The sequence below is a fragment of the Drosophila erecta genome, unplaced genomic scaffold, assembly GCF_003286155.1.
Source record: "Drosophila erecta strain 14021-0224.00,06,07 unplaced genomic scaffold, DereRS2 tig00000055-arrow-pilon, whole genome shotgun sequence".
NCBI classification, from domain to species: Eukaryota; Metazoa; Arthropoda; class Insecta; order Diptera; family Drosophilidae; genus Drosophila; species Drosophila erecta.
In genome coordinates this window covers 14846667-14866147 of record NW_020825200.1, presented here as the reverse complement: position 1 = coordinate 14866147, position 19481 = coordinate 14846667, and the positions used below count along the sequence as shown (strand labels likewise).

General features: G+C 44.0%; 2 protein-coding genes across 2 annotated transcripts; both read right to left on the bottom strand.

Annotated features, from left to right (window-relative positions):
- Positions 1 to 4480: 4480 nt before the first annotated feature.
- LOC6543224 lies at positions 4481 to 5617 on the bottom strand. The gene is made up of 2 exons (XM_001969865.3): positions 5033 to 5617; positions 4481 to 4975 (listed from the first exon to the last, which is right to left on the bottom strand). Exon 1 carries the CDS (start codon positions 5472 to 5474, stop codon positions 5064 to 5066), a length of 411 nt encoding a protein of 136 aa, XP_001969901.1. The 5' UTR covers positions 5475 to 5617; the 3' UTR covers positions 4481 to 4975; positions 5033 to 5063.
- An 11817-nt stretch (positions 5618 to 17434) lies between these two features.
- On the bottom strand, positions 17435 to 18413 carry LOC6543214 (uncharacterized protein T02E1.7). The gene is made up of 2 exons (XM_001969864.3): positions 17857 to 18413; positions 17435 to 17801 (listed from the first exon to the last, which is right to left on the bottom strand). Exons 1-2 carry the CDS (start codon positions 18349 to 18351, stop codon positions 17481 to 17483), a joined length of 816 nt encoding a protein of 271 aa, XP_001969900.1. The 5' UTR covers positions 18352 to 18413; the 3' UTR covers positions 17435 to 17480.
- Between the last annotated feature and the right edge of the window lie 1068 nt (positions 18414 to 19481).

Genomic DNA, 19481 nt, shown 5'->3' with positions numbered 1-19481 from the left:
ACATTTGTATACATATATGCACAGAAAGTAACCACTACCATTTCAAGTAATTGCAAATTGAATTGCCGAGAACGAAACAAAACGGAAAAGTGCAGCTCTTCGATTCTGCGATTTTCTATCTTCGGAAAAATGTAAATGTTCCCTGTTGTGCGATAGTTTAACTGTTATGGCTACTGCCTTCCTACCCTTCAGTCAGATGTCTGCTGAAATATGTATGAAATCTTACACATTTATTACAAAAGAGCGCAGAAAACAAAAGGCAGCCGAAGGAGCCGGGCACATCTGCATGGATTTCCACTGCTCCACTGCTCCGCCAGCTCCCCCATCCGCTGCTCCACTGGCTCGCTGCTCCACGTATAAATTTTATGTACACTTACTTACTTCTGCAAACAATGAAGGCTCCGTGACGTGACTTAGTCCTGGGGCTGGTCAGCTGGAACCGGGCGTCCAGGACGAGTCCGGCCATCGTCTGCCATTGTCCACAACTCCCTGCCGCCCCATCCGCCCGCCGTTTCTGGGTCGTTGGCTGCCAAGTGCAACGATTTCGGTTTCCATTGGCATTATGTAGTTTAAGATTTCACCCGGACGGGCATGCATATGTGTACTCCGTGTATTTACATATATTTATGCTTCTGGGGGCGGGCTAAAGTGAGGCATGTCCTGCGGCCAAAAGATATTGTAAACATCAACGCATCTCTGTGTTCTTGGGTTCTTGGGTTCTTGGGTTCTTTAGTTCTTTAGTTCTGGTGTGAGTGGAGCACATGTAAGGGCTGCTGTCACAGGATAGCATCTTTTCGGATAATTGAAAACTGTGCTGGCTTTTCACTAACCTTCTGCAGTTCGGAGGTTGTCACTAAAGAATGTGCAAATACCTCAAATGTGAGTTGTAGTAAATTGAATTAGTTAATTGAAAGTTCTACCTACTTCTTCATGCTTAGGTAGTCATTAATGCAGATGATTCTGTGGTAATAGCGCAATATATACTAATTTGCCTTACCAACTCTGCGCAATTCACTTGAGCTTATTAATTAAGTCGCATCAAATGAGCTCATCACTCATCGCACCCGCCATTAGCTGGCTTTAAGTCGCAAATAGGCTTTAAGTAGCCACTCGGTCGAGTCCCCACTGTGCCACCCACTGCCACCCACTGCCCCCCAAAGCAGCCGATCCATCTGACACTGTGTCCCGGTTCCGCCCTAACAACATTGTCAACATCGAACAAATCGCTGCCATCAGTTCTGCGCACATTGTTTAAGGAACATTTTAAAATTCAGCAGGAGCAGCGGACCGCTTATGTACATGTCCTGTTTGCCTCCGCTCTGTATATTATTTCATACGCACGCTCTTAAGCACGGCAATAAATTTCCGTGCGAAATTTTCATATGCCACGCCCTCAGCTCGACCCCATCCTCCCACAGGATGTCCGCACATCACGCGTCCTTGCGGCTTCGCCGGGACAACGTGGCATTCTTGAAGGCGCCGCTCGTTGGGTTGCGTGCTGGCTTGTTTCGCTTTTTGTAATTTTCAATTTGAGCAACACAACGTGTTGCTCGCCAATGCTGCTTGCCACATTGCCACATTGCCACACGGCTACACTAAGGTAAATAAACTTTACATCAAAGAGTCTCCTTCGCGAATCAGTGGGGGTTCGTCTGCGTTTTCCGGCGAGACAGCTCATCAATAACCGAGATGGAAATAATACATAATTTGGCAAACATTTAAAGTCAAACCAATTGCATTAGACAGCAGATTTCTGAGTGTACTGCCCCTGTGCTCAGCACTCCAGCAACATTTTGGGTAGCCATTTAGTGACAAATAAAGTGGCGTCGTATGCGTGTTAATTTCGCAACTCTTAGCAAATGACGCATACGACACGTGTGCCCGGGCCCAGCTTAGTTGCAATTTATTAAGCGTTACGGGCTACAAATTGATTATTTTGTTCTCGGGCTTTATGATCCCTATTACCGACCCTTCAAGTGCCGATTTACGAGCCCGACAATCGCATTCTCGCCTCGCATTTTATGCGACAGAGAGCGAATTTATCGCCCTTTTCCGAGCTGACCTTAAAAAGCACACAATGTACATAGTTGCCGCTCGCTGTGCCCTTTATGATTGCCGCAAATCGCATTATGACTTAATTTTTATGCCGCCGCGCTCATAACGTTTATGTAGTGTTAAAAGTACTCACAGCACTGCCATTCGGCGGACCGCATTAAATATTTAATTATCCGCAATGATCTGCAGACGCAACTTGTTGCTGCCCCGTCGCCCAGTCACCTGCAAGCCTGGGCAACTTGCCACCTGCCAGCCTTGCACTTGTCATTGTCACCTGCCTTGACCATTTGCCTGGTCGGCTCTGGAAATCTGGAAGTCTGGGCTTCTGGTGCCCCAATGCCACGCCGTTTATGCCCCCGAAAATTGTTGCCCCACTTGCTGCCGCTCGTATTGAGCCATTAACGAAATCCCAGCAGCAACAAATTGCTGTTCACTCGGCCACCAAACGTGGCCGAGATTTTCCAGGGGCTGTCAATTGAATGTCCTGTAGAGACAATTTGGTTTTTTCCCAGCATCACTCATATATGAAGGGTTGCTGTCAGTGCTGCACGACTATAGCATACTGTGGCATTGTTAAGGGGCATGGGAGTAATGCCAACACCTTAACAAGCTTAGGCTGGCCTTGTCGCCCAAATAACTTCTTTCCGCAACCACATGCTGCATCCACATGTTGCCTGTGCTGCGCAATTACGCAAATTAGCTAAGTGAAATTCAATACGCTTGGCCAGGCTTTGAAATGGAGGCGATAGGCGGGAAGGGAGCTATTGGGGCGCACATTATCATTCCCAGGCTGAGCACATGTAATTGCCATTAAATTGATGTGATTGAATAAGCCGCACAAAGGGCTTCTTGTGCAACTCATACACCCAACGGCAGCAAGGGGCTGCGAATATGCAACAAAATAATAATTCAGCACCTGCGAATTAAGTGCAAAGTGCGGCAAAAATGCTGCAAAGAGTTGTGCATGTGACAGGATTACATACTTACCTTTTCTTTGCTGAGATAATATATTATATAGTGTTTATGCTATATCCCTGCATGCAAATAGTCACTGTTCATCACTGCTAAGTTTACTACTCACTTGCATTATATTTGCTTTATTGTGGGTACTTTTTGTTTGCCTTTTATTTGATTTATGTGCGTAGCGGCGCTTTTCCATTTCCCCTCAAATTTTCTTATCTCCAACCTTATCGGATTGACCGTATTTTATGCCTGTGCTGGCATTTCTTGGTGGGCTCGTTTGGCTAGCAAATTGTAAGCAAATTGCACTGCAGGAATTTAAGCAGGCCCGCCCCACTTATATATTTGTATTTAATTCAACAGAAAATCTGTTGCCTGGTAATTACAACAAAATATAGGCGTATATTGTGGCTGATGTTTTTGAGTTCCAGAGTGCCATTTATGTTCTCAAGTTACAAGGCAAAACCCACAAAAAAGGCAACATTGATGGGTATAGGAAAGGAAAGTTTAACACTTGCTCATGCTGCTGTTTATTCAAGGTTGGCTTAGAAACGCAAACGAAAAAAGGTGACCGTCATTTGTTTTCTTGACACTCTTGAAGGCTTCTCGACAAGAGGCGCCTTAGTTCTTTTTTCGTAAAGGGTCTTGGGCCAGTTTAAACACTTTCTTATACGCTTCGCATTTTTGCAAAATGCTACTTTGTTGGGCGAGCAAAGGGTTTTGTCACTAAATAAGTCGCAAGCTGATATTAATAACAGCTCATTATCGCATCGTTTTAATTTCAGCGCTCAGATGAAATATGTTCGCATCGTCAATTTATCATAATGAAGACAAACGACGAGAAGGGATGACCTTCAAAAAAGTATTATCCAAGTTTTTAAGTTGTGGCACTTGTAATTGATGAGCTCAACATCTCCAGATTGCCTGGCAAGCGATTAGCGAATAATAACTGACTAAGTTTTGCCCACGAAGAGGTTTACAATGAGCTTTAAAAATGCAACAAAATTAAGCAGAAATATGAAATACATCCGACACATTTCTAGCCCTAACAAATGCTTTGTTAGTGCGAATTTTCCAATTGACTGGGATGAAAGGCAATCAGAGTCGCAGCGGTACAGACCCAAAGTGTCTTATTCTCGGTTCACTGGCCTGAATGGTCAAGATGATTGACTTCATGCAAATGTTCTTGTTAAGACCCATGTCTGGTCGGAGAATTTGCATTTGGCTTGTTTGACCAGTCTGGCTGGCACTGGAATAAAATTGAAATTGTTACCTCGTCGAAGGTTCAATTTAATTAATTAGAGTACGGACAAGGCTCAATAGTCTGATTTTGTTCAAATATATCTCGGATTGCTCCCAAATGGTCCGCCTATTAATGTTTAACCAATGCGAAGTAACAACAAATAGGCAACTTACTTCTTACCCCATTTTGCGGTGCCTTTGGCAATTAAAGTTAAAGTTTGGTATTGAATTGCTAGGTATAATCATTTTCTGAACATTTTGGGGTTTACGCAAAGGCAATATAACAAATGCATTTTTTCTCCAGTTCTTGCAGCAGTAGTCTACTTAAATAAATTCAGCATGGCAGTAATGGCAGCCGTATGCATTGCACAGGAAATTCCATAAATTTTCAAGCTGCAGCTTTATCGATCCTGCAAGTCTATATCTTTGCAGCGCGTTGACACCGCCAGACGCTCGGCATTATTGAATTTATGCACTTAACGATAGAGTCAGCACTGCCGCAGTGGCAGCAGTGGCAACAGTGCGTATACGCAATTAAATTGGCAATGTCTTCTGGCTGGCGTTGGATTGTCTGTGCGCGAGTGCATAAAGAATGGCCGGAAATGAGATTGTTGCGGCTTTAATTTCGCCCAAATGATTTAAGATGGCCAGCGGCATGGAATGTGTGAATCGAACGGGGACGGCAATCCAAAAGTAACACTTATTTTACTGATTATAGCTGGGGAATATGAATACATGTTTACATAGCCTGGGAATCTCGGATAATTGCACTTACTTGAACATGAAAATGAGTTGGGAATATATCTTCACATGGAGGCGGCGGCTGCCGACTCGTTGTTAGCCACTGTGATGGCCTTCTCAATGGCTCCCTTCAGCTTTCTGATGTCCTCATCCAGGTAAATAAGGCGCTCGTACTTGGCAGCCAGCTTGTTGACAATGCCACCGAGTTGACTCCTCAGGATTTCCTGCAGTTCCTCCTCGTTGGGACCCATGAACGGCTGGCCCCTCAAACTGCACTGGAACTCGTCCTCGGCCAGCGCCTCTGCCAAATTATCCTCGGTGTCGTCCTGCTGCTGGCGCAGGCGGCTCAATTCGTGATCCAGATCAGATCGCTCGGTGGCCATGGCCTCGAAGGCGGCTATCTTTTGGTTCAGTTCCGGATTGAGCACCACGCCCGGATTGATTAAGCGACCGAAGCCCTTTGCCGATCTGGACATTGCTGCACAGTGTAGTTACAGAGTTGACAGGAGTTTGTGGTTTTCTGGGTGGAGCAGTATTTGATTTCACTTGGGAGTAAATGTGTTCCTTAAATCCGAACAGTTTCTAGCCAACTACTTATGAGTGGTAAATATGTGTTGCTGGCGTCCAGAACACTCGAGAAAAAACTAAAAGCCTGTGAGGCTTCAAATGTTTCGCCATTCAAAAGTAATTGCTTTAAGATGAAAACATAGAAGCATAGTTAAAGTGGCTAACCAGTTCACGAGTTTAAGTGTATAAGAATGTGTTGAAATGTGAAATCTTCCAAGGGAACCCGGCTCAAAAGTATAGTTTATTTTTGTCCCTTCTGCATTCATATGCTAATCAAATTTGGCAATCAAGAGGAGCTTTGCGAAAGAAAACCTTCCCGTGCATTTAAATAAGAATAACCGCGGTCCCTTTTAAGCTTCACGTGTACATTTGAAGTGGAGAATATAGGGAATATATACAACTCAGGGCGCGTGTCCTAATTAATAAGACCACCTCGACGCCATCATTGCCATTTGAGCCCAGTGGTTTTGGCTCCTTTTTGTTGGTTACAAGAATTTCCCAGCGGCATTTCGCGAAATGCAAAAACAACAAGCGCGAACACAATGGACTGAGTGTAGCGCAAAATGATGAAAAGAAACAAAGGAGGATAGAGATATCTCATTATGGACAAAAGCAGGCCAAACCAGTCCAAAAATAAAATGAAAAAATTATGCAACCGAAAGAAAAAAAAACCCAGCTGGCCTGTTTATCCGCCCCATTCCTGCAAATCGACAGCCGCCCCTTGGCCAGTCTGCGTAATTCACGGATTTGTTTACAGCTCTCGACGTGGAGATCCTTGTTTTGAGGTCCTGCGGAACACGCGTGCCGAAAATAATCAAAATATAATAAGCAGACTCTTCAAGGCTCTGGCAAATGAGGCATGTAATAATTTTTGCCCCGGCCGAGTTCTCAGTTCCTTTCTGCTGGGCGTAAGATAAGATTTATGGTGCGCAGTTTTGTGCTCTAATTGTGAGGTAGTAGGGGCATGTTGTTTCATTTTTTACCCAAAAAATTACACATGTAATTATTCGAGTCCAATAAATAATAATTACATTTGCACTAATAATTAGTATGCAAATTCGCATGCGATACTCACACCAATTATAGCGACAATGGCTGTAGAATAATAAGGATTTGATAAATAAATGTTAATATCTTTGAGCTACATTTTTGTGTTCCTAAGATATATTTGATATTTGGGATATCCCATTTGTGGGGCTGCAGCAACTACTTTTGCGACTTAAGCACAGTATCTGGTATTCGGGAGACACGATTCGTGGTCCGCCCCGTCAAATTAAGCAATTTCCAACTCAGTTATGGAAGTAACATTTTTACGAGTAGTTCACAAACAATTCTATCCACTCGGATTTTTTCATTCATTCGCTTGCTCTTGGCTTTGCCAGCTTAATAGGCTTTGCACACTTTTAGGTCATCTTCAGTCAGTCGGTAAGCCGGATTACGGAAGGATTCCACGGGGTTTTCCTCGACATTTCTCTATCACTCGGCCCTCGGTGGCACACAATGCTAGAGCAACAGCCAACGGTATCTGCCCACAGTTATGCAAATCACTTGCGGCAACATTTGCTTGACTAACTTGCCCCGCAAGGTGGTCAGCTGAAAATGGCGAACGGAAGGATAGGCTCGGAAATGGAGAAAGGGCTAGCAGGGCTAGCAGGGCTAGCACCTAGCCTGCCCTAATTTCCGCTTTATTCGGCAAATATACGAGTATGCCTTGCCGGGCGAGTGCTTTTTAATAAGTTAGTTGCTCTGTTTTCGTTTTCATCTCCTCGCTCTGTGTGCTCTCGCATAATTAAAAATGTACACACGTGCGCTCACAAGGACCACGTGTTAGGGGGGCTAGTATCCTCGTGGCTTACTTGCGGTAAAGGATGATGATAGGGGAGTGCGGACTACGGACAGGTTATATTTACTTGCCGCCCAGTGCCTCGCTGAAAGTTAAAATACAAAAAACCCTCGCATCATCATTGTTGCTCGGGGCGTATACTTAATACTCAGCAGCGGAAACCAGGAGATGAAGTCGTCGAGTAAGCTGAAGAGCTCACGCGGAAGTTTTTGTTGAGGAAATAAATGGAAGCTCGTAACATAGGACAGGCTAATGAAAAACGTGGTAGTACTTGAAATCTTAACTATTGGTAATTTAACACGTGCGTGAAAGAGTTTGCGTTTATTATTGAGCTGCGTCTCAGGGGCATATGCAGCTATTTGAACTTATTACTTAATTAACTATTTTTTGTAGCCCAAATTCACTTTCTACTTGTTTGGTGTTAACCTGGCGTTCTTGTGCGCCAGTTAGCCAATTCCACGGCTATCATAGCTACAATGGCTGTATAACTAAATGCATAAAACACATGTTGCCCATCTAATGTGCAATTCAACGGAAAAGTTTCGTTGGAAAACTGAGTAAAATGAAAAATCAAACGCGCGCAAATAGCTATCCAATATGTTTAACAAACATGTTGCTGGTTTGGATTCAGCGATGGGAAAAACGATATTTTGAATATATGCAGGTATGCGAAACTCGCTGCGCGAAAGATAAAAACTAACGAATTTTTATGAAACGTGCTAGCTGTTTTTTTAGAAGCATTCGCATCGGATAGTAGATATTATTTTTTGTGGAATTCCGGGAAACCCTTTTTTGCTGCTTAATTGGGAAACTGCCTTCGCGCAGCCGGCTGATGTTTTGAGGGTTTTGTGAATTTCTGGCTGGAAATCAATTAAAATCGTTATTCAGTAATTGCTTGCACGCAAAACCAGTTGCAGAAACAAATGCCATTCATTATTTTTAATTCTAGCTGGATGGATGACATGCCGATGGAATTCGGGTGGCTGATTACCAATTGAAAGTTCATTTCAGCTGTCATTTGGCGGTTAATTGTGAAAACTTGATTAACGTCGGTTAATTGACAGTTTGGCAACAACAGTAAATAAATGTTTTTTTCAACGTTTTGATTAATCAAATTCGTAAAACAGCTGTTATAATCGATTTAGTTACTCAATTTTTTAATTAATATAATGAGATGTCTTTTCCGTTTTATAATTAATAATCTTCAGTTAAGTGGATAAAGTTTTCCAGCACTTTAAAGTTGCTTTTTGGGTCATTCAAGTACTGCATTTAGTTTCCAGTGGTTCCATTCAAGGTAACCCTTTTCCCGTTTGGCTTCTACAGCTGGCAATTAAATATTTTGGCCGCAGTTTAATTAAATGCACGGGTTTTGATGGCTTAAGAGGCCCATAGAAATATTTTTGGCAGCTGTCAACTGGGCCACTAAAAACGCGCATGGGCTTTTCATTACTGGCGACGAGCGAGGCGGGAAACCTTGAAAATGTTGAGTGCTGATTTAGCAGCTAACCGCGGCGATGCCACGCCCACCTCCCCGCCCATCCATAATCCATGGGCGTGCGTGTGTGTGTGTGTGTGGGCGCAGTGGGCGTGGCCGCTCAACACTTACCGCCGCAGCTGATTGTGCGTGACAAATTTGGAGTCAGCAGTTTGGAATTCTAACGCACTGGCACTGAAAACTAACCAAAGTTCGGATCTCCAAAAGCTTGGAGCTTAGGCCCATCAATTTTGGCCATATGACCAGAAACCCCATGCCCCATGCCCCACCCTTTTTGGCCAACATTTCCCGACACAGCCAACTCAATTAGCGCTCGCTCGCACAAGCTTTTAGCCAAACTCAGTTATTATTGCCCATGGTGTTGAAATAAAATGTTCGCAACGACTGCAACAAAATGCATTTGAATTAGCGAGGGCATTAGGCGCCGTGCAGCTCGCTTAAATATTGATATTTGTAAATACGCAAATTACTGCTCTTTGCCATTGTTTATTTTGCATTAATAGCAATAGCTCGCGAATACAAGCAGAATTATCCGATCAAGTTGATAGATGGCAGATATTACGGAAATGTCAGTCGAAGCACCGCAAATGGCATTTGCTTGTTGGCAAATTTCTGGTTTCTAGCTGGTTAAACAAGTGTGATACCCTGGGGTTTTCAGCAGAAATGGAAACACCGACCAAATTTAGATATTCTTAATCAACGTAAGGCACATAATTGTCTTCTTGAGATTGCTTCTCTCATTAGCAACACAGTTAAATAAATAAAGGAAAATCATAACTGCTCTTTATAGTGGCAAGTACTTGGCTAAGATCGCGATTTTCCAGCAATTTCCGCGTGTACATATATCTCTTCTGAATATTGCATTAATCGATTTTCGCCTCATTCTTGCTCCGCAAGCAGACTCCAAGACATAAAGCACAAAACGTGCCTTAAAGTATGCCAGGCATTTTAATTAAAACTCGTTTCTGCCTCTGCCCATTTACCATTTACCGTCTTGCCCGCCCACTGGCCCCCAAAAAATGGTAGCAACCGTTATTCCAGCTTTTGCTTTACCTCAACTTAATGGCAGCTGCTGTCGTGCTTGATTACCCAAGTGCCACGCCCCATCCGCCGCCCCTTCCGCCCATGCGCCCCGCCCCGCGCCGTGCAGCACTTGAAAACTTTTACGCTTGTCATGTGCAACATGTCCAACTATGCCGTACCCGTCCATCTCCTCCAGCTGCTCGTCTGCTCCTGCTGCTCAGCTCGTCCTGGCTGTCCTGGCTGTCCTGCAGCCTAAAGGCAACAAATCCAGCACAGTGCACATGTAGCTGCTCAACGGAAATGAAAAATCAAGTAGAACAACTCATAATGGCAGAGGTCTGGTTGGCGGCGCATCAGGGCTGCAAATGGATAAATCGGGAATATTAGCCATCAGGTCGAAGGAGTTCCGAACTCCTAAACTCCTAAGCTAAAACTAAAACCGGGATAAAGGTCAAAGGTGTGTAAAAGTGTTCTACACTAATGGATTCGCTTATTTTTTCATAGCATACTTCTAGACACCTTTATCTTGGGCAACCTGATGATCTCTGATATACTGAATGCCGTGGCTCATCATAAACTTGGTTTCCCAGCGCTGCAGCCCTGAAGAGCAACTCTTCCGTCGGCTGTGGCAATTTTCTTGAACATTTTTCCAATGCCTGCTCCTTGTTGCTTCTCCACTGGCATCGTCCACTTGGCAGCGTCGCAATTGTCTGTTATGTGGCACTCAATTACACTTTCGTTGTCACTAAAACATCTTGCTGTGCAAGGAGCAGCAGCAGGAGGAGCAGGAGCCGGAGATGGAGCTGGAGAGGAAGGCAAAGAAAAGCTTTGCATACATGTGTGATTGTGTCCCGGCTTTGACACTTGAAGTGGAGAACTCTGCCGAGCAGGATTCATGCGTCTAGTTAGTCTAGCACTCCTGCTGCTCGAGTGTGCGAGGCTTGACATCCAATAAAGATTACCGACGATTGTTAAACACAAATTGCGCTCAATGATGAGTTATCTGGCGCAAAGATAGACTGAATTCCCCCAGCACTCGTACCTTTTTGTGGCCCAAAAGCTGCAAATCAGCTTTGCCGCTCGACGTCCTTGGAAGCCATAAGGTATGCCACTGCCCTCCATCTTTTGTCATCCGGCGACTGGCAAAGTTACGAGGCCACCTTTCTGACGAACTTGTCAAATGAATTCCGTGTGCGTGGGTGCCGGGGAATTATCAGAAAATGAAATTTAAAACGTTTTTGTGTGTTGCCAGTCGACAAGGCGAGTTTATTGTACTGTGTACTTGGGGTTATGGCAAGATGTATTCGTGCCAGGGCATGTAATTTATCACCGGGGAGATGAATGAGTCGTATTCATATACACATACTCGTATATTCACGTATCCAGTCGTTGGGTATTACTATCTCTTCTTCTGTCGCCCGATTTTTATGGCATACTTCGCGACAAAGTTTACATTTTCAATTTATAATGATTGCACTGCTCTCATATCTGTGTTTGCAGCACGTTTTTGGCTTCATGCGATGTATTCAGGTGGAGGCATCTGCTGGTATCAAAAAATCTGGAATTTCCATTTGTGCAAATGGAATTGAATGAGTCCGGCACTCGTAGATTCATTAGACCTGGCTGCCAGCAAATTTCTTCTCTTATTTCGAACCCCATTTGTGTCAATCTCGAACCATTGTTCCTCTTGTTCATTACGAAGCTCGAGGCAGGAACAATATGAGCAGCCACTAGGAAACTGCCTCTGTTTTCGTCCTTTCCAGCTGACTTGGTCAAATCGCAAATAGATTTTTGGGTTGTTTATGCATTCCGCCTAGACGTTTCAAATCAAGCAAATGTTTTTTTCAACAACCAGATAGACAAATAAATGCATATGACTGAGCTCCGAGGCGCAGAGCTGGCATGTCAGACAAGCAGGGAGCTCCATTGAAATCCCTTATCAGATTTTGATTATGCTTGGAATATGTTTGGATACCACTGAAACACCTGAACGAAAGCTGGAACGAAATGGTAGTCCGTGTAACTTCAAATAAATTTGATTGGCATGTGTATGAAACACTCTCTGGTTTATTTGAAATACTTCGTGGTTTTTGCGGATTATACTCAGCGCTTGAAGTAAATTATAAAATTTGATTAAGCCATTACAGGTAAATCACATTTTTGGCTTGCACACATCTCGTAAATATTTTCGATACAATTAATTTGTGAAATTTTACACATTTAACTTTACAAATAGTTCAGCTCAAGAGAAATATCCTTGCTGCCATTAATTAACCGAAAATGTAGAAAAGCCGTGCATGTTTTCACTGCTTATTGTATGGAGAGATCCTTTGGGCCGCCAACAGCGAAATGTTTTGCATTACATTGAAGCCTGTCCTCTGGCGAATCCTTTATATTTGACACCGGAGTAACAAGAGTTCTCGCATTATCCTCGTTAGTTTTGCGACGCCTCTGGGGCAGTATTGTCGTGGCCATTACTTTAATTAAATTATACTCGCATTTGTGCGGGCACGACGTCAATCGTAAAACCAATACGCCTAATGCATCTGTCAACACAAAAGCCCGCTGTTTGTGTGCCGGATTCTCAAAAGCAAAATCACGTACTTAAAGGCAATAAGCATTTTTATAACCTGCCTCAAAAGCAGAATCGAGGGCCAGGCGAAATATTTAAAAAGCCCAGCCGCGAGAAAGGCGAACAAAAAAAAAAACAGCAAAAAAACCCAACAGCAGCCAACGCAAACACACATTTCTATTAAAACGCAAATTTCAACAGATTAACACACAGACCACCGGATGCGGAAACTCGCAGCAAGAAGAAGAGACGCCAGCGCGTGTCATTCGCCGTGTAACAATTTGAAACTTTTATGGAGTTTCTGCGTCGAGCCAAAATGGAGAAAAAAGAAGGGAAAAAGCTGGCAAAAAAATTCTATCGATGGTCGGCGGACAAGTTTAAGAACACGTTAAACTTTTTACGACTTTCGTAGATGAGGATTTTGTGGGCCGAAATGTATGCGGAACTTTTAGTCATGAAGATAATGCAGTCAGGAGTCGGGACGAAAGCATAATGGAATTTAAGCCAACAGCTGCCACTAATTAACCTGGCCATTTGGACCTCAATGCCGCCGCTTTGTATTAGTTAAAAACTCATAAAAATTGCCGGCTGATTGAAAATGCGTGGTGTTTTCCACAGCCAAGAAGGATTTAAGCCGCTCAAACTTCATTGCATATTTATGGGCTCTAGTCCCAGCACACACACACACACACACTCACACACACACAGGGGCTTTGCCGCTTTTTAAATATTTAAATTCTAGATACCGTGTGGGAAAGCAAACAGAAGACTGGCGCACATCTGGCATAAATAAATAGACCGACTGTCCCTTTTGCGTAAGTCGAAAAGGTGAAAGACAATGGGGGCTTCAAGTTGGAGCGCTGCCGAGCGGCAGAAATCCTTTTAAATTGAGCGTGAAGTTAACTTTGAGCCCTCCTGCAGTTGCACAATGCCGGCATAATTTAAGTTTTCCACTGCAAATGCAATTAAAGTCTGCTTGGGCGAAATTTGCGATGAGTCGAGTTGAGTTTCGGGGCCATCAGACGAGCCGAGCATCGCAGTGTGCGGGCTTAGCTCTTGTAGCGCTTTTATTTAACTAGACTAAGCGGCTTTTGCCTAGACAAACTTTGCCGCACCCAAATCCGCTTGACTTTTGGCCAAGTCTTTATAGCCGCGCCTGCTTGCCAAGACGAGCATGTGGAGCGGTCCTGGATGACATTGTGTGGCAGCGGGTGCTTGTTAAATATTAATATAGAGCGCCTAAAACAGAATTAACTTCTAATGCCGCTTTTCTGCACAGCCCCAGTTAAATGGCTCGTTTTCTTTAAATCCATGACCTCAATGCATTAATATTGCCAAATATTGCACATAGGCCTTAAAAAATACGAAGGCACAGACATAAATTGCGTAACGTCTTTGGGAAAATTGTAAGTGGAAAAATGCTGTTTCGCTCAATCAAACAGCTGTGTGTATACAACGTGTTGGTTAAATACTTTTAAAAGCTTAAATACTTCTTGCTGCGCAAGTAGATGGAATTCAATTCATTAAACTCAGGCTCGGCATGTTGATAAAACTGTTGGCCAAAGTATTTCTCCGCCTTGACAACCACGAACACCGCCGAACGCATGAAAAGCCCGCTTTTCCGGACCAGCCGACAATCAAAGTTGGCCACAAAGACTGGCCACATAATGTGCTCATGAGCCTATGCATATGCCGCACAAAAGTTGAGTCCAACAAAGGAAGCCCAACTGCGTCAGATCTTTTGTACGGCTTCGCGTGTAATTTATTTGACAGTTTGACAATTTGGAAAAAATGGGCGCTAAACAGGAGAGGAAAACCTGGGGAAAAGCGCGTGAAAGTGGCCGCGGGCGCACAAAAGCTTCCAACGCAACGTTGGCGAGCTGTTAAAAAGCGTGGAAAAGCGGGAAAGCGGGAAGCCCGGGCAACCCAGGCAACCCAGGCAACCCAGGCGAATCCGGGGAAAACACCTCGGACCGCTGCAAGGCGCTAATGTTGAATTAAACGCGCGCTGACAGCGGCATAAACAAAGGCCGCCCAACAGGACCAGGATTTATATGCCTCACATGTGCATATATATGGCTTTATACTGTGTAGTATATGTGCATGCATATTTATGATAAATTGTCGCTGTTGGAAAACGTGTCGCTGACATTTTGGCGCCTACGAAAACGGACGGGGGCAAAAAGTAAAGAAAAGTTCAACACAAGTCAAAGTCAGCATGAATGCTTGTCTGAAATTTTAATAACCCGGCAAACTGGCATTATTATTGAATTGCCAAACATTGGCGCCAAAAATGACTTTGTAATGCGAAATACATATATGAGCACATAAGAGCATAAAAAAACCGTCAAGTATTGGGAAAGCGAATGCCTGTGTAGCTGAAAAGCCGTTTAGGCCATGCCACGGAAATAATCCAGCTCTGGAGATGATTGGAAAATGCTTAAAAATAGCAGAAAATAAAAGGGGGCGAATAAAATGGGGGCCAGCATGGCGAGTGGAAATGAGTGTGCAGATGCCTCATTGGAGCTTTACTTTCCTCCTTTTTTGGAGCTGCTCTAAGCTTTATTGTCTCCGCCGCAGCCAAATCTCTGGTCGCATTCAACCTGTTAGCCGGTGTGAACGAGCATTCTAGCCTACTTTTTGGGCCAGCTCTTTGCGGCTGCTCAAATGTAGTCGTAAAAGCGCTTTTACGTAATGCGACGCTGTCGCAGGGAGCGAGGCGATAATGGTCCCCCAAGAATTGTGCCTCGTACGTGTGTCGTCCTTGCAGCGAAATGCTCACAATGCTCACAATGCTCGCAATGCTCACAATACTCACGAGGTCTTAAAGTTAAATTCTCAGGGATTATACTTTATACTTATACTTTGTGCCACGCCGCAGCACTCCTTTCCGGGCCAATCTCATCAAGCAAATACCTCTTTTTGGTCTACTACTGACACGTGTTTGCCCAAAAATAATTCACTGGCTAGGCATTCGATTGAGAGGAATAAATGATCCGCATTCCTGAGTTTTGATTTTCATTCAGGTAGCTCTCGGTCATCTAATCCTCTTAACGTAGTAATTACGCAAATATAATTATTAGAATTGATTAGGACTCAGTTATTAGCTTATGTTGGCCAAATTAATTGTACACTCTAATGCGGTTTGGTTACTGGTAGCGTAAAAAGCTAAAATAGTTTCGATGGAAAGAAGCATTTCTTACCCACAAAAAGTATATATATTCCTGATCCGTCTCTCCGTCCGTCTTGATCTGGGAAACTATAGAACTAGAAGGTGAAGATTAGGCATGCAGATTCCAGAGACATAGACGCAGAGCAAGTTTGTTGAATGCCTGACTTTTGAATCCCTCAATAAACAATATAATCCGATAGCACGCATAGAATTTGCCTCAATTTTCTCGGTTACAACTTGTTAGCCCAAGTTGGTCAAATTAATTATACACATTTATTTGGCCAAGTTGCTTCCACCGACAAACTCTCTATTTGAGTAAAGTGTTATTTAAGCAGCAGCCATTCAGCTGCAGATCGGCCTGTATCTTCTGGCCCAAATCTGAATCCGACCCAGGTAAATAAACTTAAATGCTTTGACTCCTGTTTGCCCAAAGAGCTCAGTTCCAGTCGGCGCCATGAATGCACCAGATGCACACATTTCTACATTTTTGCGTATATTTTACTTATGCAAATGGCATGCGACTCACAGTGCAGTGCTCACTTTAGGCCAACACACACGCACACACACACACACGAGTCCTTTTGTGGCGCTGTTTTAATTAAACCAGTTTCAGGATTCCTCGTCGTGGCAGTGGATATACTAATGCCACGTGATGCGACCCATGTCGCCATAAAATATTCCGAGCTGGGCTCGTCCTTTTTTACCAAACTAATCATTTAAAAATGCGGTTCATTGTGGTTACCATTTTGTGACATCAAAGAACCGTAAATTCCTTTCGACTTCGGTTGCAATAGTTTAAAAGCCACGAAGCCAAAAAGGATATTTAAAGAAAACTTCAGTCACCCCCCTCCCCTGCCCATGCGGAGTTGCACCCTTTTATTGTCGGATTCAGATTATCCGCTTTACTCGGACTCGGCCGTTCACTTGTTTATCGTACTGTCAATTACTTTTAAGGTTCGGATCTTAACGGCGAGAACGCCACTGCTTTCCAATTAAGAGTAACGCATTGCGGGTAAGTAAAAATAAAGTGAAGTGATAGCAAGGGATGCACAGCCTCTCGCCCCGTTCCTGACCTGGTCAACTGGCGGGGGATGCACATGTCGTTGGCTTCTCCTCCGGAGACTGCTCCCGCCAGCCAGCAACCGCTTATGCAAATGGATTTTCAGCCAAGAGCGAAGGTCACTGCGTCCTTTGCGGTTCTCGAATGCATGCCTGGTTGGAGTCCCACCCCGCTCCGGTGATCCGCTTCCAGAAACTCATTAACGGCAGTGTTGCCTTTTAAGTCGGCTCCTTGCTCCTGGCTCCTGGCTCCTGCTTCCTGGCACTCGACTCCTTGCTCCTTGATGGCCGTTCCAAAGTCAAAATAATTAAGTGAAGACGCTTGCGACAGGGCTGGCAAGTAATGGCACGTTTTTTAATGCCGAAAAGGGTCCTTGTGCATTTACTTAATCCGCTCAGGTCCTAGGTTGCAAGTGCGTGTAGGGTATCTGTGCTTCGGTGCTCGAGGCTGCACCCACTATTACCTTGCGGCATTACATATACCCATGTTAGTTTGCAGCGGAAAAAAAGCTGAGTGGATGGGAAAGCCGCTTAAACGCAACTCGAGACTTTTTAATAATTTACGTCGGCTGAGGCGCGAATCAAAGAGCATTTGGAGTGGCCTCTCCGTTGTCAGGAAGCAGGTGCACAAATAGAGATACAAATAAAAAAGGCATTGGACGCTGGGAAAGCATTTCCCATTAAAGTTTATGCAAATCCCTTGAATGTTGAATGGGGAAAGGACGTTAAGCAATCCGATGGATAAGGACTACTAGGCCGACGTCTGGCTCTTAATGATCCGGTAGTTGCCTTTTTGCTCCCATTTCTCGCCGTTTCTCTTTCGGAGTCCATCCAACGACCACCTGCCTCCGCCCAGCTCCGTGAGCATAAGGAATCCGCCAATTTTGCAGAACAGCAGGGAAAAATATTGTATCGACAGCAGCGTATCGTTCCAGCCCCACAACATGCTCCAATGATTGCTGAAAACATCGTGATACAGCAGGGCAGCCACGGCCAGAAAGGCAAACAGTTTGCAGCGGAAGCCAAGCGAAATGAAAACCAAAAGGCCAAATGACACGATGCTGAAAAGTGTCTGGAAAACGTGGAAAATTAATTAGCCGTTCATAGCAAATAATTATGAAACGTACCTCCAAGCCCTCGTCCATCCACATGATGAACAAGCTGCACAGGCAGAGCCTTCCTCCCAGCAATAAAAGATGGTATTTCGACTGGAACCAATCCTTCTGTTCCCTCAGATTCATTTTGGCCGCCATCAGCAGCAGTAGCGAGCCCACATCCAAGCTGTCGTTGAAGAGGAAGTAGAAGAACATGGTCCATATCGAGAAGAACAGCCGGTGGACAGCTCTTCCGATGAGCAGCAGGGTGACTCCGCTCGCCTCCTTTCGCGTGCCGAGGATGAGGAAGATGGCGCCAGTGGTCAGCAGAACGTCAAAGGCCGTGTAGAAGTGCCCGAACAACTCGTTCACGTCCAGCACAATTGCTCTTTCCCTGCCCACCAGTGGAGTGTTGACCACTGAATACAGAACCTCCAAAAAATAGTACGACATCACGAAGTACGGCATGCATTTTAGAACAAGGGGCCTGATCTCGCGCCTAAGAGTGTTGATTGTTTTCGACACCATGCTAAACTCGCTTTTTGATTTTAATTTGAAAGTATCACAGCTCGTACATTAATGAATGTTTTATGCACAGCATTCTTTGTCCTCCGATTTTTTGTGGAATACGAGTATAAAACATATGGCTTTAATCTCAACTTTCTAGCTTTTATAGGTTCGGAAACGCTTCGTTCTAACTTTTTCATACTATTTAACGTATCTAGCAAACCCTTTTAATAATAGGAGTTATTAAAGCCAAGTTAAAAGGTTGCTAAAGCAATGAAACAAATATTTTCTACCAGCACAGATGTTGTTTAATCAGTATAACAATACAAATATTTGCGTTTAAAATAACTGCCAATGACTGTGTCTTTTAGGCAATAATTCCTTATCCTTTCGTGGACTGTCTTATCCCAACCTCCCCTTTTTAATTAGTTCGCCATCAGAAAGCCCCAAATATCTCGGGGGCGTAATGGTCACAGGTTTTGGCCCAAAGAGAGATACTTTCGTGTGATGAGGGCAAACATTCAATTTCGTGCCGCGCCTAATTGTCTGTAATTGTTGGCGATGCCATTGGCGGACCGCAGGGGTATATTAGTTAATTAGCCGCCAGAAGGTAGAGTGTCCTGCCTTGAGGATCTTACTCGCGAATACTTGTGCACCGTGTCGCTATTTGACGACTTCCACGAATTCAAACCTTCAAATCTTGAACACTGTAGTCAAAGGTACGGAGCTTAAGATTACATCCTCTTCAGCGAAGTGTACTGGTTACGAGCTTAAAAATGTGGTATTGATTACATATTGATTACATCGCCCCTGCCGAACATAATTCCAATATTTATTGAGGTATAATTATTGTAGAAAGTTTAAGCTGGTTGGTATATTTCTGACTAAGCCTAGTTACGAGTATAATAACTTGGATATGAGTATATTTCTTTCGAAGCAAGATAATCAGATTAGCTAAATTTTTCAATGGTGGGAAGAAATGGAATCTGATGCCTCAATACTTGAGACATAATCTGACTGCGGAAGCCCAGAAAATCTATAAAGTGTCTGAGTTCACTTTGCCCGCTGATAGACACCTCATCTCCACTTGTTTTCGCAAAGTAAGGGTGCGGCAAAGTGACTGGATTCCAGTTTGATGCCAATGACTGTCA